The 20661-nt window shown below is 50.9% G+C and overlaps 1 protein-coding gene across 5 annotated transcripts in view; it reads left to right on the top strand.

Moving 5' to 3' along the window:
* SBNO2 (strawberry notch homolog 2) overlaps positions 1–19216 on the top strand; it is a 231629-nt gene extending 212413 nt beyond the window's left edge. For all 5 annotated transcript variants that reach the window (XM_078154089.1, XM_021009040.2, XM_078154088.1 and 2 more), the window contains 12 exons: positions 2285–2420; positions 3942–4054; positions 4486–4557; positions 4963–5071; positions 7420–7494; positions 8548–8691; positions 12440–12534; positions 13150–13242; positions 14432–14563; positions 15549–15625; positions 16211–16401; positions 16487–19216. In XM_078154089.1, coding sequence (XP_078010215.1) covers positions 2285–2420; positions 3942–4054; positions 4486–4557; positions 4963–5071; positions 7420–7494; positions 8548–8691; positions 12440–12534; positions 13150–13242; positions 14432–14563; positions 15549–15625; positions 16211–16401; positions 16487–17028 — 1779 coding nt within the window. In that variant the 3' untranslated portion in view covers positions 17029–19216. The remainder of the gene's footprint in view (positions 1–2284; positions 2421–3941; positions 4055–4485; positions 4558–4962; positions 5072–7419; positions 7495–8547; positions 8692–12439; positions 12535–13149; positions 13243–14431; positions 14564–15548; positions 15626–16210; positions 16402–16486) is intronic.
* Positions 19217–20661: the final 1445 nt, after the last annotated feature.

The following is a 20661-nucleotide window of genomic DNA, read 5'->3' as shown; positions in this document are numbered from 1 at the left end:
GACTGCCCCTCAGGTATGTTAGAGCAGCAGTAGGTGTGGTCTGGACTAGACTGCTGTGGACGCCCCTTCCAGCTCCTAGTACCTCCTAGTACCTCCAGGTCAGCCCATCCCATTGTCAGATCACTCCAGGTGTCAGGAAGCTACCTCCTTTCCGCCATGTCAGTGTCCATCCCTGGATCATCTCAGTGGGCCAGAGATCCCGTGAAACTAGCTACCTTTATCTCCCCACCCACTCACCCCCTCCATGCTTTCTTTTTTTCTTATTATTTTATTGATGCTTCAAGGGTTTCATACCTGTTACTTCTCATAGAAGCCTTTCATAACAAAGATGATTCAGCAATACAAACAGGGCAGTGCCTGCAGCTGATAGAAAATGCAGCCAGCAGTCTGTCCCCGTAGGCCACCGCCTCTCTAACAGAGAACACCTTGTGGACGATCTGAATTCCGTAGTCATTGTAGGCATTGTGTGTCCACTTGGTTCTCCTGCCTTCCCTCTCCCCGGGTGTTTGTGAATTCTTCATATTTGTCATTTCTCTCAGTGCAACAGTAGCCCTTTATGTTCACCTTCTGTGGTTTCTTCAGGCCACAGTCAGTGGGTCCCCATTGTGTCTAGTTTTTTGGGACAACACGACTGTTTGGGTCTGTGTAGGACCTTTCTTTATACTTACAGAGCATTTGCTCTCTTTGAGTCTCAGAGCAGAGTCAGCAGAGCAGTTGTTATCATCCCCATTTTACAGATGAGCAAACTGTGGCACTGATTGGGGAGTAGCAAGGCCAGTATTCTGACCAGGGGCAGCTCTTACCACCAAGCCATTCAGCTACTTAAGAAAGAGAAAGATAGTAAGCATTTAACCAGTGATTTATTCATTCATTCTTTTTTGAAGGCAAGCCCAGGGAGCCTCACTGAATGACAGCCGCTTGACCCTTTTCATGATGTTCTTAGGAAGCATTTGGGAAAATGTAGAGTGCATGTATCAGGACTGGTGAGAGGGCAGGCTCCAAAGAGTGGTGATTCATGATTCGGTGCCCCTCAGGTCCCTTCCAGCCCTGACTCTGTGACCCATGGGTGGCATGCTCATGAAATTTAAAAGTGACCCAGAGCCCAGCGGGACAAGCTAAAGCATTGGACGGCCCACTCAGATGCCAGAAGCAGCTCAGAAGGGTGGAAGATTGGGCCAAGTCTATTGAGGTGAAGTTTAACAGAGATAAATGTGAAAATTCAACTTCACAAGCACAGACTAGGGAAAGCAGGCTAAGACAGTGGTTTGGAAAAAGAGCTGGGCATTTGAGTGTTCCACAAGCTCAGTGTGAATTAACAATATGATGGCCAGAGGAACAAATGGGATCGTTGGCTGCAGACCCCTGGTCAGACTCTGTCTAGAATACCGCATTCAAGTTTGGACATTGGGAAGGATGACATGGGTATGTTGGAGAGCGCCTAGAGCGCTGGGGCCAGGAGAGGGCAGGAAGGGCCTCAGGGTCATGCCCAAGAAGAACCACTAGCAGAACAGAGGCCTTAGGGAGGACATGGCTGTCCACCAGCATTTGGACAGCTGTCCTGCGGAAGAAAGAACAGGCTTATTTTGCTTGACCCCAGGGGGCAGAATGAGGACAATGACAGACAGATTTAGTCTCAGAGTCAGAAATGACTTCCTAAGAGCTAGGCATGCAATGGCCGCCTGGACAGGAGGTGTGGCCCCTTCACCCAGAGGGCTTTGAGCTAAGGCTAGAGCATGGGCTGGCCAGCCAAGGCCTGGGGGCCATATCTGTCCCGCCACCTGCTTTGGATATGTTAAAATAAAGTGTTATCATATTTAAAAATACTGTAAAAGCCTCTGGCCACACAAAAGCAGACTCTGGGATCAGACTTAGCTCGTGGGCCCTAACTGGTGGCCTTCAAGCTAGATGATCATTAGTGACTTGGGAGAGTCTTGGTCAGGTGTGGGCCGGACTTTGTGGTAGAATGCTGAAATGTTGTGATTTAGGCAGTCCCCTAAAGGCTCCCCTTCAGCTCTCAGTCCTGTGATCTCTGGTGGATTATCACTGGGAAGTGGACCCTGACTTGTGTTACTGCAGCCCCAGAGGGCCTGCTGAACAAAGGGCAGTAGACGCAGGGCAGCCGATTTTGGCTAGATGAAAACTTGCCTCACTCGGGCTGCTCTTAGGGCAGCACCCAGCAGAGCACAGATAACAGGTTGTTGAAGACACCCCAGCTTGGTAGGGCCGTGCTGCCATTCGGTGATTCTGGGAGCAGACACAGCAGCGGGTCTCCTCTCTCCCTCAGCTTGTCGCCATAATCTCAGAGGCCTCCAGTTCAGGGATCTCCCTGCAAGCAGACAGGCGGGTGAAGAATCAGAGGCGCCGGGTGCACATGACGCTCGAGTTACCCTGGAGCGCCGACCGGGCCATCCAGCAGTTTGGTGAGCACCAGTGAGAGGGTTTTGCGCCTGTTAGGGTCTCTGTATCCCCAGGGGCCTAGGCAGTGGTGGGAGGGGATCCCCAACTTCATTCCTGGTTGCAAGAGATGGAAAATGCTGAGGGACCTTGGCTTAGCCCTTCCAAAACTGAAAATAATCTGCCCCTACACTTGTCCCCATCTCATTTCCCCATTTCTGTTGATGGCATCACCTTCCCAGTTATTCAGGGTGAAAACCTCAGAATTTTCTTTGATCCTTCCTACTTATCTCTTCTCTCACGTTTATTTGTTCAGGTATTTTAAGCACCTACTATGTACAGTGCTTGGCACTTGCGAAAAGACCAACTTAAAATAAAACATTCTCAACCTTGTAGTCCCTGCAGTCTGGCAGAGGACTTCACTTCAGCAGATGCTAAGCACCCTGAGCATGGGGCTCAGAGCTGGGAGGCTTGGCACAGTATAGCCAAGAGAAAGTCTCTGTCTTCATGAAGCTTACAGTCAACCAGAGGCCACTTTGGGTCTCAACATGGCCCTAATCATAAATTGGTTAAAAAGAGAGAGAGGCAGAGACAGACTGGGAGAAACAGAACGATGGAGAGAGAGAGGTCGAGATTCACATTCTGTCTCCACTGTTTATATATGCTACCTGTGTGTCCTTAGGTCTCTTAAATTGTCTGAGCCTCATTTTCTTCAGCTTTTCCCTGAGGGCCTTGTCTCTAGATTATGTCAGTGGTCCTTCTTTCCTAGAATCTGTGGTCATGGGGGTATGACAGAAACACGGAGGCAGAGGGAAAGGGGAAAGCAGGTGCCAGTGGAGGGGGGATGAGGTGGGGGACACTAGAGTGCCCTTTGTAAGTGTGGAAAAGCAAAATGAGCTTTGGATTGAGTCTTTCAGCAGACATTGTTAAGCACTTCCCCTGTGTTCAGAGCAAGGGAAGGCTTTTTATGTGTGGTTAACACCATGTCTCTGCCAACACAGATTAGTGTGTGTAAGGTCTTGGGAGAAGGTCATTGTCCACCAGAGGGGTCAGGAAAGGCTTTTTGGAGAAGCCTTCACTTGAGTTGGGTTTCAGAGGAGGGTTAGGAAGCAGTGAGTGAGTGACGAGGGTGAGGGCAAGTATTCCAGGCCTCAGGACCACGCTGAGCCCATGGTGGGTTTGGGGTCAGAGAGCACCTTGGAGTGGCCAGAGGGCAGCAGTCTAGATTAGGGAAAGGACCCGCAGGAGGTTTTGAGCAGAAGGATAAGGCCTGATTGGTCAAATCTCCTCCCCAAGGCTATGTCTCCGCTTCTCCCACTGGGGTTTAGACAGACCTGCATTACCTCTCACCTGGACCATGGGCAGGCATAGCTTTCTGCCTGATTTCCCCCTTGGCAGAGCATCAGAATAATCCCCTAATTCTTGGGAAGTAAAACCTACCCAGATCTCCCTCTAAGCAGATGTCTTTACCTTTCCCCCATCACCAGCTGGGCCACTTCCCCATCCAGGTACTTAATCCTAACCTCCATGGGGTTGTTTCTTTCCAGGTCGAACACACCGATCGAACCAGATCTCAGCTCCTGAGTATGTCTTCCTGATCTCAGAACTTGCTGGGGAGAGAAGGTTTGCCTCCATCGTTGCAAAACGTTTGGAGAGTCTAGTAAGTTTTCCACAATTGCCTGGATGAGCTTCACCCTGCCCCTCCCCTCAAAAGCGTCGCCCTTGCAGGGGGGGGTCAGGGCTGCCTAGATGCTGGTGAGTTTCCTGAAATGAAGCTGGATCAGCCATCTTCAGTCCAGTTTGTGACTGGGCATGACACAGGATTCCAAGTCCCTTTCAGGCTGTGATAACTGACCAGGATGACTCAGGCCATGCCCGTTAACCTTAGGAGTGCCCTCCTTCTTTGTCACCAGGACCCCTGGGCCTCCGAAGCTGTTTCTCTAGATAAAGTTCCATGATCCTTAACCCAGAGTTTACTGACTTTGTGATGTTTACTGGGCCTCCCTGGATAGGTTTTGCTTCCTTCCATCCTCCCACAATCCCACAGAAGAAGGTTCCCTTGGCAAACAGCCCTCCTGCTCTCTCACACAGGGTGCCTTGACCCATGGGGACAGAAGAGCCACAGAGTCCAGGGACCTCAGCAAGTATAACTTTGAGAACAAGGTAACATGCACCCCAGCCGTCAGGCATCCTCGTGGCGGGGGGCTGAGCGAAAGAGAGGTGTAGGTGTTGGCCAGGCTAGAGGTGTCTTGGGAAGGGCATTAAACTGGCAGTCACCTCCAGGGGATAGCTTAAAAGCTGTCATTTCACCCCTGAGCCTCATTTTCTCCATCAATAGAGTTCATATTTATAGCCCCTCCTCAGCCACACAGAGTTGTTGAACAAATAAAATATGCTTTGTAAACTGCAAAGTTACATAAACGTGAGCCTGGACTGACCCTTTCTGACCGAACCTCAAGCTGGGTCCCAGTCTGTCTGCAGCCCCCTTCCCTCCTCCTTCCACTGGGCTCTGAGAGCCAGGCAGAACTGTCCCAGGGCCGGCGCCTGACAGATGCCATCTCTTTACAGTACGGAGCCAGAGCCCTGGACAGAGTCTTGTCTGCCATCCTGAACCAGTCTGAGAACAAGGTCCCCCTGCCCAAGCACTATCCAGGAGGAGATGCCGCCTTCTTTCGAGGTGAGCCTCGGGTGAAGGGATGGAGAGAGCCGACCCTTGTGAAAGCCCTGCCTCTCAAGAGGAGAGTGAGGGAGACTGGGCAAGAAGCTTAGCATCTAGGTCCTCAGGGAAGACAAAGGTACTGGCCTGGGGGCCGCAGGAGCTGTGAGTTCCTCCGCCCCCTTCCCTACGCAAAGGGTGCCCCTCTTACCATCATCACCACCACCACCACCACCACAGATCATTGTTTATTCAGCTCAACAAATAATATTTATGGAATGGCTACTATGTGCACAGAGCCATGCTGGGAGAGGAAGTTTAGCCAAAGTAGCCCCCACCCTCATAGAGCCCCCACCAAGTGGTGACCTCCCATGAGGGAGAGTCCACCCCTACCTTTTGAATAGCTGTTTGGTAAGAGGTTTTCCTTATATTAGCACTAGGTGGCACCATAGGACCTGGAATCAGGAAGACCTGAGTTTAAACCTAACCTCCTGCAGACACTTAGGAGCTCTGTGACCCTGGGCAAGGCAATAAACTTCTGCCTGCCTGTTTCCTTATCTGTAAAATGGGGATAATAGCACCACCTCCCTCTTAGGGTTTGTTGTGAGGATCAAATAAGACAATATTTCTAAGTACTTTATAAACCTTAAACACTATGTAAGTGCTAGCTATCATTATTATTACTGTTCATTATTTTCAGAACTCCATCATTTTGTCTAAATTTGCCTCTTTGCCACTTCTCCCCATTTTTCCTCATCAGGTCCTCTGGGGCTGATCAGAATGGCGCAGTTTGGGGAAAAGGCTCTGGGTTGGAGGCCGAGGGCATGGCTGACATCCCTGGCACTGCCTCTTACATTTTTACCCTCTATTTCCTCACCTGAGAAATAGGGAGATTACACTAGAGGAGATCCTTCCTAGCTCTGAGCCTGTGATTGCCTCAATCTTCTTCCATGGCCCAGACCTTCAGCTTCTTGGACAGTTGCCCTCTTTCTCTCTCCACCCCCCTAACATCTTCTCCTCTTCCAACTAAACATTATTCTGGTTGGGGGATAAGGCACGCTGATGTCTCTGATCCACATCAGAAGTGCATTAGAGAAGGACGGGACAAAAAGTACTAGGAAAAGCCCCCATGCAAGCCTGAGACTCTAAAATAAGAATCATCCAGCGGAATGAGGATAGGGACTCTTGTCTTTGTACCCCCCAGCGCTGTGCCTGGCACCTACTAGGGGCTTCATAAATGCCTGGTGTCTGATTCACAGGCAAAGGAAAGAGGAGGACATTCCAGGCACAGGAACTTAGCTAAGCAAAGGTTTGGAGGCAAGAAAGCCCAGGTCACAAAGTTGATTTAAGCATGGCATACCTAACAGGCAGTAGTATGCAATAAGGCTGGAAAGGTAGAAGGGCCTTGAAGGTCGGGCACAAGAGCTTGAGCAGGACTTGGGAGGTCCTACAGGCCTTGAAAAGTGTGATAGTTCAGAGGGCCCCAGCCCCAAGAAGGCCACAAGTGTGACAGCTCTGGAAGGCCTTAGGAGGGCTGCGGGCTGAGTTGGTGAAAGAAATGCCCTCCCCTCCATCCAAGACAGCCATTAGGCTGTAATTATAAGCTCGGTTGGGCAGGGTAGGGAAAAGGCACTGGGGCAGGGACAAGGTGGAAGGGAGTAGACCTCTCAGGAGATCCTGGCAGTCTGGACCTGCTACCTTTGGGTCCTTGTGTCAGGCCTAACATCGGGAGAGAAGAAGCGTGCCAAGACCAGGTCTCAGTCTGCCAGTGACTCAGAGCTCAGCCGAGAGGCAATGTATGTATTGAGAGAGAAACTAAAAGGGACCAGAGGTGGTTAGCTTTTGTTTTTGTTTTTGTTTTTTAAAATCACAAAACCCAGTGAACCACAGCAGTCCCCCTCTGATGCCACACTGGGGTGTCGAGGTGACCCTGAGCTCTCCAAGGGGCTGTGACTGTTAAGCCCAGGCTTAGGTAAGGGTCTGGTAATGGGCTAGGTGTCCAAGGACCAGCCTGGCTGAGGGTAGAGAGGCTCAGCCCCAGAAGGCTGGCCCCCAGGCGAAACATGAAGGAGATAGCGGCCTTTTGGAGGTGGTACCCCAGCCTGGGGAAATCAGGGACACTTGAAGTACTGAGAGCTGGGCTCAGTTCTGGCCTAGGTAGAATGAGGTCATGGTCAAGGAAGACTTCCTGGAGGAGACAGACTGAGGCTGAGCCTTGGAGAGGAAAGGACAGGACTCTGCAGAAGAGGCCGAGGCTGGGGTGTGTCATGGGGCACGTTTGGCCTCAGTGGTGGAAGGGCACCAGGGCACCCCTCAGGGCCGGGGGAGGTGAAGGGCTGCTGCTCAGCATCTTGCACCTGTCTTTGCAGAGATGAAACAGGGCCTGCTGTCCGTGGGAATCTGCTGCCGAGAGATGAAGTTTGGCTGCATCGCTGTCGAGAAGGGTGAGTCCCAAGGAGGAGGCGGGCCCGGCAGGCCCTGCTGTGGGCCAGGGCTCTTTCCATTGCCTGCAGAGGGCCGTTGCGCCAGAACGGCCACTGTTCCCCCAGCCAGCCATCTCCTGCAGAGGGCATCTCCCCTGTTTTATCCTGCTCACACAAACATATGCTTCCTTGCTTTTTCTATGCCCTTTTCGTCTTTGTAGCTAGGGAGTACAAATTGCTGAACTTTTCCTAAAGGCCACACAGTGTGTTAGAAAAAGCCCTAGACTCCAGAGCACTGTGTTTGAATCCTGGCTGCAGTGCTTACTAGCTGCGTGACCTCGGACAGGTCCCTGAACTTCTGAACCAATGCAGGTTTCCTCATTTGTAAAATGGGGGTAATAACGCTCTGACTTCCTAGCTCGGCTGCAGCTTTAGCAGAGTGAGCAGTCAGGTGACGCAGTGGATAGTGTGGAGTCTGGAGTCAGAAAGACCCGAGTTCAAATCCAGCCTCAGACACATACTAGGTTTGTGACCTTGGGCAAGTCACTTTGCCTCTCTCTGCCTTAGTTTTCTCATCTGTAAAATGAGAATAACAACACCTACCTCCCGGGGTTGTTGTAAAGAACCAGTGAGATAATGTTTATAAAGCACTTGGTGAACCTTAGAGCCCTGAGTGCTGGGTATTGTCAATTGTTGTTATTATTATTCTGATGCATAAAGAGCCAGCCTAAGAGCCAGAGAATCCTAGGTTAGAGTCCAGATACCTCCTGTGACCTTGGACAAGCCCCGAGCTACTCTAGGCACCTCTAGGACAACAGGTTTCAGCCTGCGCTGACGGAGGGAGTTTTCTCCTCAGGGAGTACCCTCTGCCAGTGAGATCACAGGTGCCTTCACCATCCCTGTATTGAGTCTGGGGGAGGTCCTTGGCTAAATCTCTACAGCTGAGTTACTGGTATCCTAGTGGCAGATCTTGCCCATCCTCATGGGCCTCCTCGGGAGGCCTGGGCTGCTGAGTGCTGGGGACTGGGTCTCTGGGCTCTGAGCTGCCTCCTCCCCTCTCCCTCTACCTCCCAGACTGCTCCATCACCAAGTTTCTGAACCGCATCCTGGGCTTGGAGGTGCACAAGCAGAACACCCTGTTCCAGTACTTCTCGGACACCTTCGACTACCTGATCGAGAAGGACAAGAAGGAGGGCAAATATGACATGGGCATCTTGGGTAAGAGAAGAAGCGGCGTTGTTGAGGGCCTCGCTGAGCCCGCCAGGAGGGGCGCCCTCCCTGGGACGATGGGAGCCACCCAACCTTCCTGTGATGCCTCGTGGATTTTGCTAAATCCCAGTCCAGGCCAAAATAGAAAGTCCCCAAAGTAGGCGGCCCCCTGAGGCATCATTGCTCTGCAAGGGACAGCACCCTGTGGAGAGTGATGTCTGAGGTGCGGGCTTATTAATTAAATATACAAATGTCGCCCGTCCTGGAGGGATAGCTAGCATGTTCAGTGACAGAGGCCCAATCCAAAGACAGCCTGACAGGCCAGAACATCTAATAAGATGAAACCGAGTAGGAATAAATATAGAATCTTATATCTGGTGAAATTGAGTGGGTTTATTTTTTATTATTGTTTTTTTTTTTTACAAATTTCTGATGTCACCTTTTGATCCAGCAATACCATTACTAGGTATGTATCCCAAAGAGATCATAAAAAAGGGAAAAGGACCTGCGTACACAAAAATATCTATAGAAGCTCTTTTTGTGGTGACAAAGAACTGGAAATTGAGGGGATGCCCATCAGTTGGGGAATGACTGAACAAGTTGTAGTATATGAATGTGATGGAGTACTATTGTGTTATAAGAAATGATGAACAGGAGGATTTCAGAAAAACCTGGAAAGACTTGTATGGACTGATGCTGAGTGAAGTGAGCAGCACCAGGAGAACGTTGTATATAGTACCAGCCACATTGTGTGATAACTAACTTTCATAGACTTAGCTCTTCTCAGCAATGCAAGGATCTAAGACAACTCTAAAAGACTCATGATGGAAAATGTTATACCCGTCCAGAGAAAGAACGATGGAGTCTGAATGCAGATGGAAGCATACTGTTTTCTTTTATTGTTGTTTTTTCTTTCTGATGGTTTTTCCCTTTTGTTCTGATTCTTCTTTTGTAACATGACTAATGGGGAAATAGGTTTAATATAATTGTACATGTATATCCTGTATCAGATTGCTTGCTGTCTTGAGGGGAGGGGTAGAAGAGAAAAAAACTTGGAACTCAAAATCTTATAAAAGTGAATGTTCAAAACTATCTTTACATGTCATTGGAAAAAATAAAATACTGTTAAGTGGGAGAAAAACCAACCAAACAAATTTTCGATGTCTTCTGTGCTTCAGAAAAACATAGTTATCTCAATTGTCCCTCTCCATCCCAGAGAATCATCCCATATCACAGATAGTATTTTTATTTTTTTAATAGTATTTTATTTTTTTCCCCAGTTACATATCAAGAAAAATTTTAGCATTCATTTTTACAAGATTTTGAGTTCCAAATTTTTCTCCCTCCTTCCCCTCCCCTCTTCTGAAAACAGTAGGCAGTTTGATATATTTTATACATGTGCTGTCATGTAAAAATATTTCCCTGTTAGTTACAGTTGTGAAAGAAGAAACAGATCAAGAGGAAAAAAAACACAAGAAAGAATAAAGTAAGTGAAAGAAGTATGCTTTGATCTGCATTTAGAGTCTGTCAGTTCTGTATCTGGGTATAGATAGCATTTTTCTTCGTGAGTCCCTTTATACTTGTCTTGGATCATTGTGTTACTGAGAAGAGCTTCATAGTTGATCATCACACAATGTTGCTGATACTGTGTCCAATATTTTCTTGGTTCTGCTCATTTCACTTTGCATCAGTTCATACAAGTCTTTGCAGGTTTTTCTGAAATCATCCTGTTTGTCATTTTTTATAGAACAATAGGATTCCATTACATTCATTTGCCACAGCTTGTTCAAGCATTCCCCAACTGATGGGCATCCTCTCCATTTCCAGTTCTTTGCCACCACAAAAAGAGCTGCTATGAATATTTTTGTACATGGGGGTCCTTTTCCCGTTTTCATGATCTCTTTGGTATACAGCCCTAGTGGTGGTATTGCTGGATCAAAGGGTATGCACAGTTTGGTTGTTCTTTGAGCATAGTTCCAAATTGCTCTCCAGAATGGTTGGATCAGTTCACAACTCCGCCAACAGTGCGTGCATTGGGGTTCCAATTTTTCCACATCTTCTCCAGCATTTATCATTTTCCTTTTCTGTCATATTAGCCAATCTGATACGTGTAAACTGGTACCTCAGACTTGTTTTAATTTGCATTTCAAGTGATTTAAAGCACTTCTTCATATGCCTATAGATAGCTTTGATTTCTTCATCTGAAAACTGCCTGTTCATATTCCTTGACCATTTACGTATAGTATTTTTAAAGAGGGAATCAGCAGTGATTGATACATTGAAAAAGTCCAAAAAGCTGTGTAGTGTGTAATACCTGTGGACCTCCCATCTCCTCAAAGGGGGATGGCTTGGGAGTGCACTCTCCTATCTCCTCATTTGAGTTCTGCTTGATCTTTAGAATTCCCTTTGGGGGGGCAGCTAGGTGGCACAGTGGATAGAGCACCGGCCCTGAAGTCAGGAGGACCTGAGTTCAAATCCGGCCTCAGACCAAACACTTGACACTTACTAGCTGTGTGACCCTGGGCACGTCACTTAACCCCAGTTGCCTTTAAAAAAAAAATTCCCTTTGGGGGTGTGTGTGTGTATGTGTGTGTGTGTGTGTGTGTGTGTGTGTGTGTGTGTGTGTGTTCCTTCCATTTACATTGTTGTAGTTACTGCATATATTGTTTTCTTGGCTGTGCTTACTTTATACTGCATCAGTTCATATAGATCTTTCCATGTTTTCTTTGTATTCATCACATAATTAATTAGTATTTAATTACGTGCATGTGCCGTGATTGGTTTAGCCATTCCCCAGTCAATGGGCATCTACTTTGTTTCCAGTTCTTTGCTATCATAAAAAGTGCTGCTGTGAATATTTTGGAGCGTATGGGGACTTTCTTCTTAGCAGTGGCTTCTTTGTGTGCATCAGCCCAGTACTGAGGTTTCTGGTTCTGAGGGTAAGGATGTTTTAGTCACTTGATTTGCATAATTCCACATTATAGTTTTCCACAGCAGCTACACCATCTCATAGCTTCACCAGCTCATGTGTCAGTGGGCCATTCTTTCCACAACCACTCTAACGTTGACTGTTACACTTTTTGGGGTCATTTTGGCCAATTTGCAGGGTGTGAGGGGAAACCTCAGAGTTGTTATGATTTGCCTTTCTCTTATGAGTGATATGGAACATTTTTTCATGTGATTGTGAGTACTTTGCAGTTCTTCTTTTGAGAACTATTTGTTTCTATTCTTTGACGACTTATATAGTCTTGTGTGTGTGTGTGTGTGTGTGTGTGTGTGTGTAGTTTTGTTGCTTATATTTTGTTTATGTTTCTTGGATACCAAACCCTTATTAGAGAAACTTGATACAAAAATGTTCTTCCCATTTTACCACTTCCCTTCTTACCTTAGGGGCATTAGAAACTGGGGTTTTTTTTGGCCCCAGGAGAGGGTGGCAGGAAGGGTTACTAGGTGAGGGACAAGGTAGCAGAGGTTGCCATCAAACTGTTCCTGAGAGTTCCTGTGATGGGCTCACTGGGCAGGGAGTGAGGTCTTCAGGCAAAGGCTCCATGACCACTTGGGTGGGTTGTTGGAGGAGCAAGCAGATCAGCCTCAGGAGCCTCTGATGTCCGTGGAGTGTCTAGGCCTGGTTCGTTAGGGACTCTGGTCGTGTGACTTCCTCCCCATTCGATCACCTGGAGAGGAGCAGGCCAAAGGGAGGAGAGCCCGATGGGCAGTGATTCCCCAAACCCTCACGTGCATCTCCCTCCTTCCTTAGACCTGGCCCCGGGCATCGATGAGATCTATGAGGAGAGCCAGCAGGAGTTCCAGACGCCTGGCCACCCTCAGGATGGACAGGTCGTCTTTTACAAGGTAACTGTGACCAGTCCGGGCCCCTCCTTCCCGGGAGCCCCAAACTTAGCCTCTTCTTCAGCATCTCAGCGAGGATATACTGGCCTGAGCCTGTCGTCTGGCCGCCTTCTTTCCCAGCCCAACAGAACATCTGAGATTTAGAGTCACAGGCCCTGAGTTCCAGTTCTGGCCCTGCTGCTCATACTTGTGTGTCCCAAAAGGACAAGTGACTTAGTTGCTGGACTTGGGTTCAGATCCCACCTCAGACATTTCCTGGATTAGTGAGCCAGGACAAATCATGCAGCCTTTCTGAGCCTCAGTTTCCTCATCTGTAAAATGAGGAGAACTTCATTAGGTTATTACACAAATTTTTTAAAAAAGGCCTTGCATGAAGGCCCTTCCAGCTCCATCTCAAGCCTGCACATGCATGGCTGAGTCTAGAACCCTGGACTGCTCGCTCAGCAATGCCACTGAGTGACCTCAGGCAGGTGCCCTCAGCCCCACCCGCCCCATGACCTCACAAGGTGTTCTAGACTCAGAAGTAGATAAACATCAGCCAATGAGCTGTGGGAGTGGAAGGCGTGATGATGAAGATGGCGGTAGTGGTAGGTGAGTCACTGTTACTGCTCTCCACAGATCAGTGTTGACCGAGGCTTGAAGTGGGAAGAGGCTTATGAGAAATCGCTACAGATGACCGGTGCCTATGACGGCTTCTACCTCTCCTACAAGGTGAGCAGCACAGCGGGCCAACTCTCTGTGTGCGGGGAGGGTTTCCTAGCATTCAGTGGTGGGTCGATTCCCAGAGATCATCCCATCCCTCCTGCTCCCTTTAAAGATGGAGACCCTCGGGCCCAAAGGCAGCCGTGATTTGCCCAGGGTCCCTCAGCTTGCCCGCAGCAGTTCTGGGGCTGGAGCCCAGGGCCTCTGAGCCCACCTCCAGGGCTCTCTCGTCACCATGCTGCCCCTTCAGGGGCTTCAGAGCTTCCAGAAGCAAGTCCGAGCCATGCCCTTCCCCCGGACACCAGCGAGGGACCCCTAGCTGTTCTGATGTCCTCGGGGTCATCATGGAAAGGTGCAAGCATCGGGGCTGCTGAGGCTGGGGGGCCGGTACCAAGAGAGAGAGTCAGGGAGCCTGGATCTCCATGGGTCCCTGCTCTTCTGGCCCCTGTCTCAAGACAAGTCACCCCCCATCTGAGCCTCCATTTTTTCTGAAATGCAAATGAGTGGTGGGCTGTCCCCTTCACTTAGCAGGCATGTAGCCAGGGTTGGGGCTTTGCCCCTGCAGCACAGAGAGGGTGCAAAGCCCATCATTGGGAAGTCCCAGGTGTCACTGTTCAGCACAGGTTATAGTCCCCTGCCCTCCCCACCGTCCCAGAAGCCCCCATGGCTACAGAACACTTTCCTTACAGCCCCTCAAAGATCAAGAGTGCAAATCATCCTCATGGCTAAAGAGGACGAAATGGAGGTTCAGAGAAGGGAGGTCAGCATGCTGGGATGCTTCTCAGATCATAGATAAGGGCTAGGAGAGACCTCAGGGTCAACTCGTCCAAGCCCCTGTGACAGAAGAGAAGGCTGGAGGAGCCAGGGAGGGCTGAACGTGAGGGCGGCAGCTGCAGACGGCCCTTGTTACAATCCTCTTGTATTAGGGTCAGTGTGGGGTGGTGGGAGAAGTGTTGGAGTTTGAGTCCGAGGCTCCTGGGTCCAAATCCGGGCTCTGCCGGTCACGTGACCTGCTCTGTGAGCCTCAGTTTCTTCATCTGTAAACTTACAGAGGGGATGGACTTGATGGTTTCCAAGGACCCTTCCAGCTCTAAATCTACGGTGCTGTGTCTGGGCTCTGTCAGGCCTAAGTTTCCTCATCTACCCAGTAAGTAGTGGGGACTGGCTCACCTCCCACTTTGATGTTCTCTGGTTTTAGGTGCGAGGCAATAGGAAAAGCTGTCTGCTGGCCGAACAGAGCCGTGGGAAACACTTCATCCTGTACAAACCCAATATCGGCAAGCAGAGCCAGCCCGAGAGCCTGGACAGTCTCTGTAGGAAGTACCGGCGGGTGAGTCAGGCCTGGCCATGCCAGCCCCTGGACAAAGGCCAGCAGGGCTGTGAATGTCCTCTGGTGTGAATGGTGTGCACAGGGTCCCGAGGCAGCTCATTGCATTGCCCTCATCAGAGGGATTCAGATCAGCCACAACAAAGAAGTTTCCAGGCTGTAGAGATAGGGTGAGTGTGAGTACCTCTGGGAGTCCCCAGGCACAAAGACCTGTCTGTTCTGGGTCTGAGTCTGTTGGAAGCAGAGAGATCCAGAGCTGCTTCCTGGAGGGGGGCCATAACGACCACAGAGTCAGAAGAGCCAGTCAGTGAGCATCTGTGAATCTCCTGCTGCATACCAGGCATTAGGCACCAGGGGCTCCAAAGACAAAGACTACGAGATCCGTGCTCTCAAGGGGCTCACATTCTGTTGGGGGAAGACGCTTCCCCTCTTCTCTTCTCCCCCTACCCCGGCTGTCCTCCTGGTGCAGCTTCCCCACGAGCTCCTCCTACCCACAAGCCTTCCTGATGTGCCCCCTCCTGGGCCTGCAGTTTAGAAGAGGCGGGAGTCCCTGTGCACCCTGCTTCTGGTGGAGGTGGGCAGGGGGCAGTGCTCTGCACTGCTGCAGAAATGCCAGTGCTTACGTAAAGCTGGACCCCCTCCCCAAAATGGGGCCGCCTTTGGTAACCAGTTCACAGGGGTGATTGGAGCTATAATGCTTCTGATGGCTCACACCCCTGAGCTTGGGGCTGACCCACCCTTTGAGAGGCATCTGTCTACACTGCTGCCAGGGGAACCCCAGCCAAAAGCAGGGGAAGGTCCCGAGGAAAAGGGACCTGCGATGAATCGGGGGCAGAGCTGACGTTCACCTCAGCAGCCACAGCCCTCCCTGCTGCAGACCCTAGAGAGGACCTGGGCCTCTCACCAGGGGTGAGCTCCCCTCCCCTGCCCCAGAGCTCAGGTGGCTCAGAGAGGATGGATGAAGCCCACCTCATGCCTTCCTCTGCAGGTGACGGCCGAAGATGCCAAAGAGCACTGGGAGAGCAGCTATGACTTCTCGCTGACGCATTGTAACCATGCTGTCTGGTGAGTGGGGGGGAGGGGACATGGCACAGGAGCCCCAGCCCATCCTGCAGACCCCTCCTCCAGGAAGCCATGGGCCCCAGACGGCCAGCCCAGGAGCATCAGGGGGAAGGTGGCTTGCTGTCAGAAAAATTCCTCTAGAGAGGAAAGCTTCACCAGTGTGGTGTGGGCTGCCTTGGGTGGGAGTGGGTTCCCTCTTGTTAGCAGTCTGCAGGTGAGGGCTGCATGGCTAATCATCAGGGATGTTGGGGAGGGGGCGGGTCTTGTTCAACTACAAACTGGACTGAATGGCCTCTGAAGGCTCTATTAAACTGAAATTCTGTGATTCCGTGAACATCAGAATTGGGAAGGCCCTTAGAAGGGGGGATGTCCTTCAGAGGCAGGGGGGAGGGGGGCCCTGAGAACAGAGTGTCCATCAGAGCTGGGGGGAGGGGGCCCTGAGAACAGTGTCCGTCAGAGCCCGGGGGAAGGAGAGGTGGTCCTTAGAACGGGGGTGGGGAGTTGGGGGGTTGCTGAGAGCAGAGGCCGTCCATCAGATACCAAAGGCTCTTGTCCGGCCCACCGCCTGACCCTGCCCGCTCCTGCCAGGAACCGACACTGCAGACTGGTCCAGGAGGGCAAGGAGTGCCTGCAGGGCGCCCGCCTGCGGCACTACCACATGCTGTGCGGGGCGCTGCTGCGCGTGTGGAGCCGCATCGCCAGCATCATCGCCGAGGTGACGAGCAGCAGCTACCTGCAGATCGTGAGGCTCAAGACCAAGGACAAGAAGAAGCAAGTGGGTGAGTTGGGGTGTGGTCTGGGAGGGGGCGGGGCTCCGCGCCTGGGCGCGGGCGGGCGCGAGCTTGGCGGTGGGCTCTCCCACAGGCATCAAGATCCCCGAGAGCTGCGTGCCCAAGGTTCTGGAGGAGCTGAAGCAGATGGATGCCGACGTGAAGCGCAAACAGGCCCGTGCGGCCCAGCCCCTGGGCCTCCCAGACCCGCTGCAGCCCTTCCCTGCGGCCCTGCTGGGCCCCTGGCCACACCTCTCCATGCACTCCAACCCCGGCGAGGTCCTGGACCTGACCTCCAGTCCCCTGGATGACGGCCTCCCCGGCGGGCTCCTGAGCCTCGACTCGGCTAGCCTGCCTTTCTCCACGCCAGCACCCAGGTTCACCTACCCCCCGCCTCTGGACGGGCCGGGGCCCAGCCTGACCAGCAGCCATGTGCTGCCCTCCCACGAACCCTTGCCTCTGCTGCAGCTTCGGCCCCCGCCGGACGACCTCACCTCCCAAGGGGACATCAACTTCAAGGAAGTCCTGGAAGACATGTTGAGGTCTTTGAACGTGGTGCCCCCGGAGAGCTCCCTGGGCCTGGGCCTGGAGCGACAGAGTGTCATCCAATTCAGCCCGCCCTTTACAGACTCCTAGGACCGGTAGCCCCTCCACCCCCTCCAACCCCCCCTCCACAGGCAACCCTTTATGCCCTCTGTGGCCGAGGAGGCGGCAGGAGCCCCTGGAAGGGGCTTTGGGAGGCACTAACATCGCTGTTTTAGGCTGTAAGTAGGAAGGGGGGACAGTGACTAGGAAACTATGTAGTTCCTTTTAAAACAAAACAATTTATTTATATATAATATACATTCACACATCTATATAAATATAAATTTTTTATGTTATCTATAAAGGGTAGGGGGACTGGATGGTTTGCATCCAATGGCTGAGGCCTCCCAGCTCGGTGATTTCCCCTCCCCCTTCTCCAGTCATGCCGTTGTTAAAAGGAATTGCCCCAGGTTTTGGGTGGCAGGGAACTCAAGGGAGTAAGTGAGCTGACCCCACACACACCCCGCCCATTCCCCTAGGCCTCAAGGGCCAAAGATATAGGAGAGGTAATGGGTTGCTGCACCCCATTATCTGTCATCAGGCAGACTACTGAGAGGGAAGGTGCCGGGCTGTGGACACCCTCACATCCCCCAGAGCGCTGGGAGCAGGGCTATAGGGAAGGGGTAGCCCTCCAAACTACCTTAAACTGACTTTCCTGATCCTACTTCCGGGGCCTGAGCCCAGGCTCATCGCCTCCTCCCAGCTCCGCAAGAGAGATAGGTCTGCCTGGGGAATCCACAGGAGAAGACATCACTGCCCTCTTCAGAAGGACCATAGCTTAGAATGCCAGACTGATAGATCTGAGAGGAGGGGACTTCACTGTGCCCAGCTCCCTCCCTCCAGAGATGAGGGAGCCAAGCCAGGACCAGAACCCACAGCTCCCAAGTCCCCACTCAGGGTTCTCGGCATTTCTCTGAGTCCCATCCTGAGAAAGGCCATTTAAACCCTCTGGGCACTGCCAGAAAGAGTCTGCCAGGGAAGCCGAGTCTGCCAGGGAAGCCGAGCCTTCAGGTTCTCTCTGTCCTCCTAAAGGGCCCCTCGTTCTCCCTGAAAAGAATCATGGAATATCAGCACTAGAAGAGGTGGTAGAGATCATCTAATTCAGCCCCCCCCCTCATTTTACAGATAAGGAAACTGAGGCTCGGGGCTCTCTCTGCTTCAGCATCCTCTGCCTCTGATTAGTTTCCTCCCGCCATCTTTCTGGCCTCCTAGTGGCTTTGTTTTCAGTCGTCTCCTGAGGAATCGGCAGACAGCTCACTCTAGCTGGGATGGTTGGTCCAGTTGGCCATTTAGAGAGGAGAAGGTTGGGGAGGGGGCAGTAAAGAGTGATAACGACCCCCCCCACTTGAGTCTTGAAAGTCTGTACCCCCATTATCTAGGGCCGATGAGTAGCTTATCCTGGCTGATTCTCCTCTTTCCCCACTTCTTCCTCCTCACTGTTTTTCAGGGGGAGGAGGGACAGGGGCTCAGGGGAGATGCTGAGTGAATGAGTTTCAGGGAGCTGTGGCTGGATTTTATCTGGATTTCTCTTCCCTGGGTCTCCACCCCTCGCCCTGACCTTGTGCCCAAAGGGTAGCAGTGGGTCCTTATCTCCTCTTATCTTCCAGGGCAGCACCATTCTGCTCCTCCTCTTCCTCCTCCCTCTCTATTTATAATGTCCCCTCTCCAGTGTTGGGGAAACTTGGCACTGATTGCCGGAACCCCCAGAACTGTGGGAGCTATAAACTCAGGAAAAACCGAAGGTGCTCTCTCTTTCCCTTCCTCTGTCTCTGTCCCCAACCCCCATGAGCAGGATGCTTTTCATGGGTGAATTTCCCCACCATCACCGCCTTTTAATATATGCAATTCTCTCCTCTAACCATATAGCACCTTCACCCCCTGACCCCAGGACAGGCAGGGTCAAATATCCGTCACTGGGGATTGTGCCCCTAAGTTATTGCCTCAGTCCTACTGATGGTATGTTGTGTGTGTGTGTGTGTGTGTGTGTGTGTGTATGTGTATGTGTGAGTGAGAGAGAGCGCCTCATGTCATCCCTTCCCCTCTGTGCACTTTGGAATCTGCTTGTTATGTTGGGCCTTCTTGGATTTCTATGTGTATTTATAATTAATTGAAATGTATATATGTAAAGAGATTTTTTTTTTAGAACATGTGCCTTTTGACTAATTCCTAAATTTTCTACTTGTACCTTACCTTGAAGAATAATTTTGCATTCATTCTGCTCAGTAAAGATGGAAACTCATGGGCCACCCTGTGCTGTTTGTCCAGTTGGGAGTCCCTGCTAGGGATTCTGGGAGGGACATCAAGAGGGAAGGTTTGGGGATCCCAGTCCCTTTGGCCTCCCCATTGGTTAGAGGCTTTCTTTGAACAATCATAGCATAACTTTAGAGCTCAAAGTTACCTTAGAGACGTAGTCTCTCCCTCATTTTACAGGAGAAAAAAGCATGTTCATAAATGGGAAATGACCTGGCCCAAGGTCACGCAGAAAGTCCGAGGCAGTCAGGACTAGAACCCAGTACTGTTGACTCTTCTCATTGCCCCATCACAACAGGCCACACACCCTTGTGAAGGGATAATCCAGACAGGAGACAACCAGGGTCTGAAGTTGTCCTCTCTCCACACATGCCCTTATCACCAAGCATGTATTAAGTGCTTTTTGTATATGTCAGGCACTGTGCTAAATGTTGGGGATGCAAAGAAAGACAAAAATAGTCCCTGCCCTCAAGAAGCTCTCCTTCTAAAGGGGAGAGAACATGCAAACAGTTATGTACAACCAAGCCACACACGGCAAATTGGGAATAATGAACAGAGGGAAGGCCCCAGACTCAAAGAGACTTAGGAGAGGCTTCCTGGAGAAGGGGGGGGATGTTAGCTGGGACCTCAAGAAAGCCAGGAGTAGGCTGTAAGGAGGGAGAACGTTCCAGTCGTGAGGGTTGGCCAGGGAGGTGCCCCGAGTCATGAGATGAGTGGCAAGAAGTTCAGGTGTCCCTGCATCACTGAGGGTGAGGGTCAGAGAGGCAAAGAAGATGGGAATGGTAGGAAGGGGCCAGGTTATAAAGGCTCTGTAAGCTAAACAGGATTTTATATTTGATCCTGGCAGTGATAGGAAGCCGCCGGAGCTCACTGAGGGAGTGACCCACCAGCAGGCTGCTAGTCCTGGTGTGAGGTGATGGGGGCCTAGGTGGCAGAAAAGCAGTGTCTCCAGGCGCAGAGAGGTCAAAGAAGGATGAGGACTAAGAAAAGGCCACTAGATTTGGTGATCCCTGGCAACTGGACTGATCTCCGGTTGTCCACCCCCAATCTAGTCTCATCACTAGTTGGCGATAGACCCATTTCCTATCCAGCTTCAGAAGGGCAAGTTTCCTTCTTAGGAAGTGAACAGCTGATAGCGTCTCACAACAGTATTTGGATTTCTAGACCGGGACTTAAAATATATGAATCTCCTTGGCTCTGGGCCAGAGGTAGAATGCACCTACAAAGGACTGGTAGAAACAGATTCCCTACAAGTCTTCCAAATGTAGTCCAAAAGGCTATAAATTTAAAAGGATGGAAGAGAAAGAAAGTTGCCTACAAGTATCCGCCAAGGTAGATAAAGGCGATAGTTAAAGTGTAGGAACACTAGCAGTCGAAATGCACAGAAATTCACAGGAAAAAGTCCTAGAAAGGAGCTAGCCAAGAGCCCATGAC

This window comes from Phascolarctos cinereus, unplaced genomic scaffold (assembly GCF_003287225.1).
Source record: "Phascolarctos cinereus isolate Bilbo 61053 unplaced genomic scaffold, phaCin_HiC Scaffold_4;HRSCAF=312, whole genome shotgun sequence".
Lineage (NCBI taxonomy): Eukaryota > Metazoa > Chordata > Mammalia > Diprotodontia > Phascolarctidae > Phascolarctos > Phascolarctos cinereus.
This window is presented reverse-complemented; position numbering and strand designations above follow the sequence as displayed.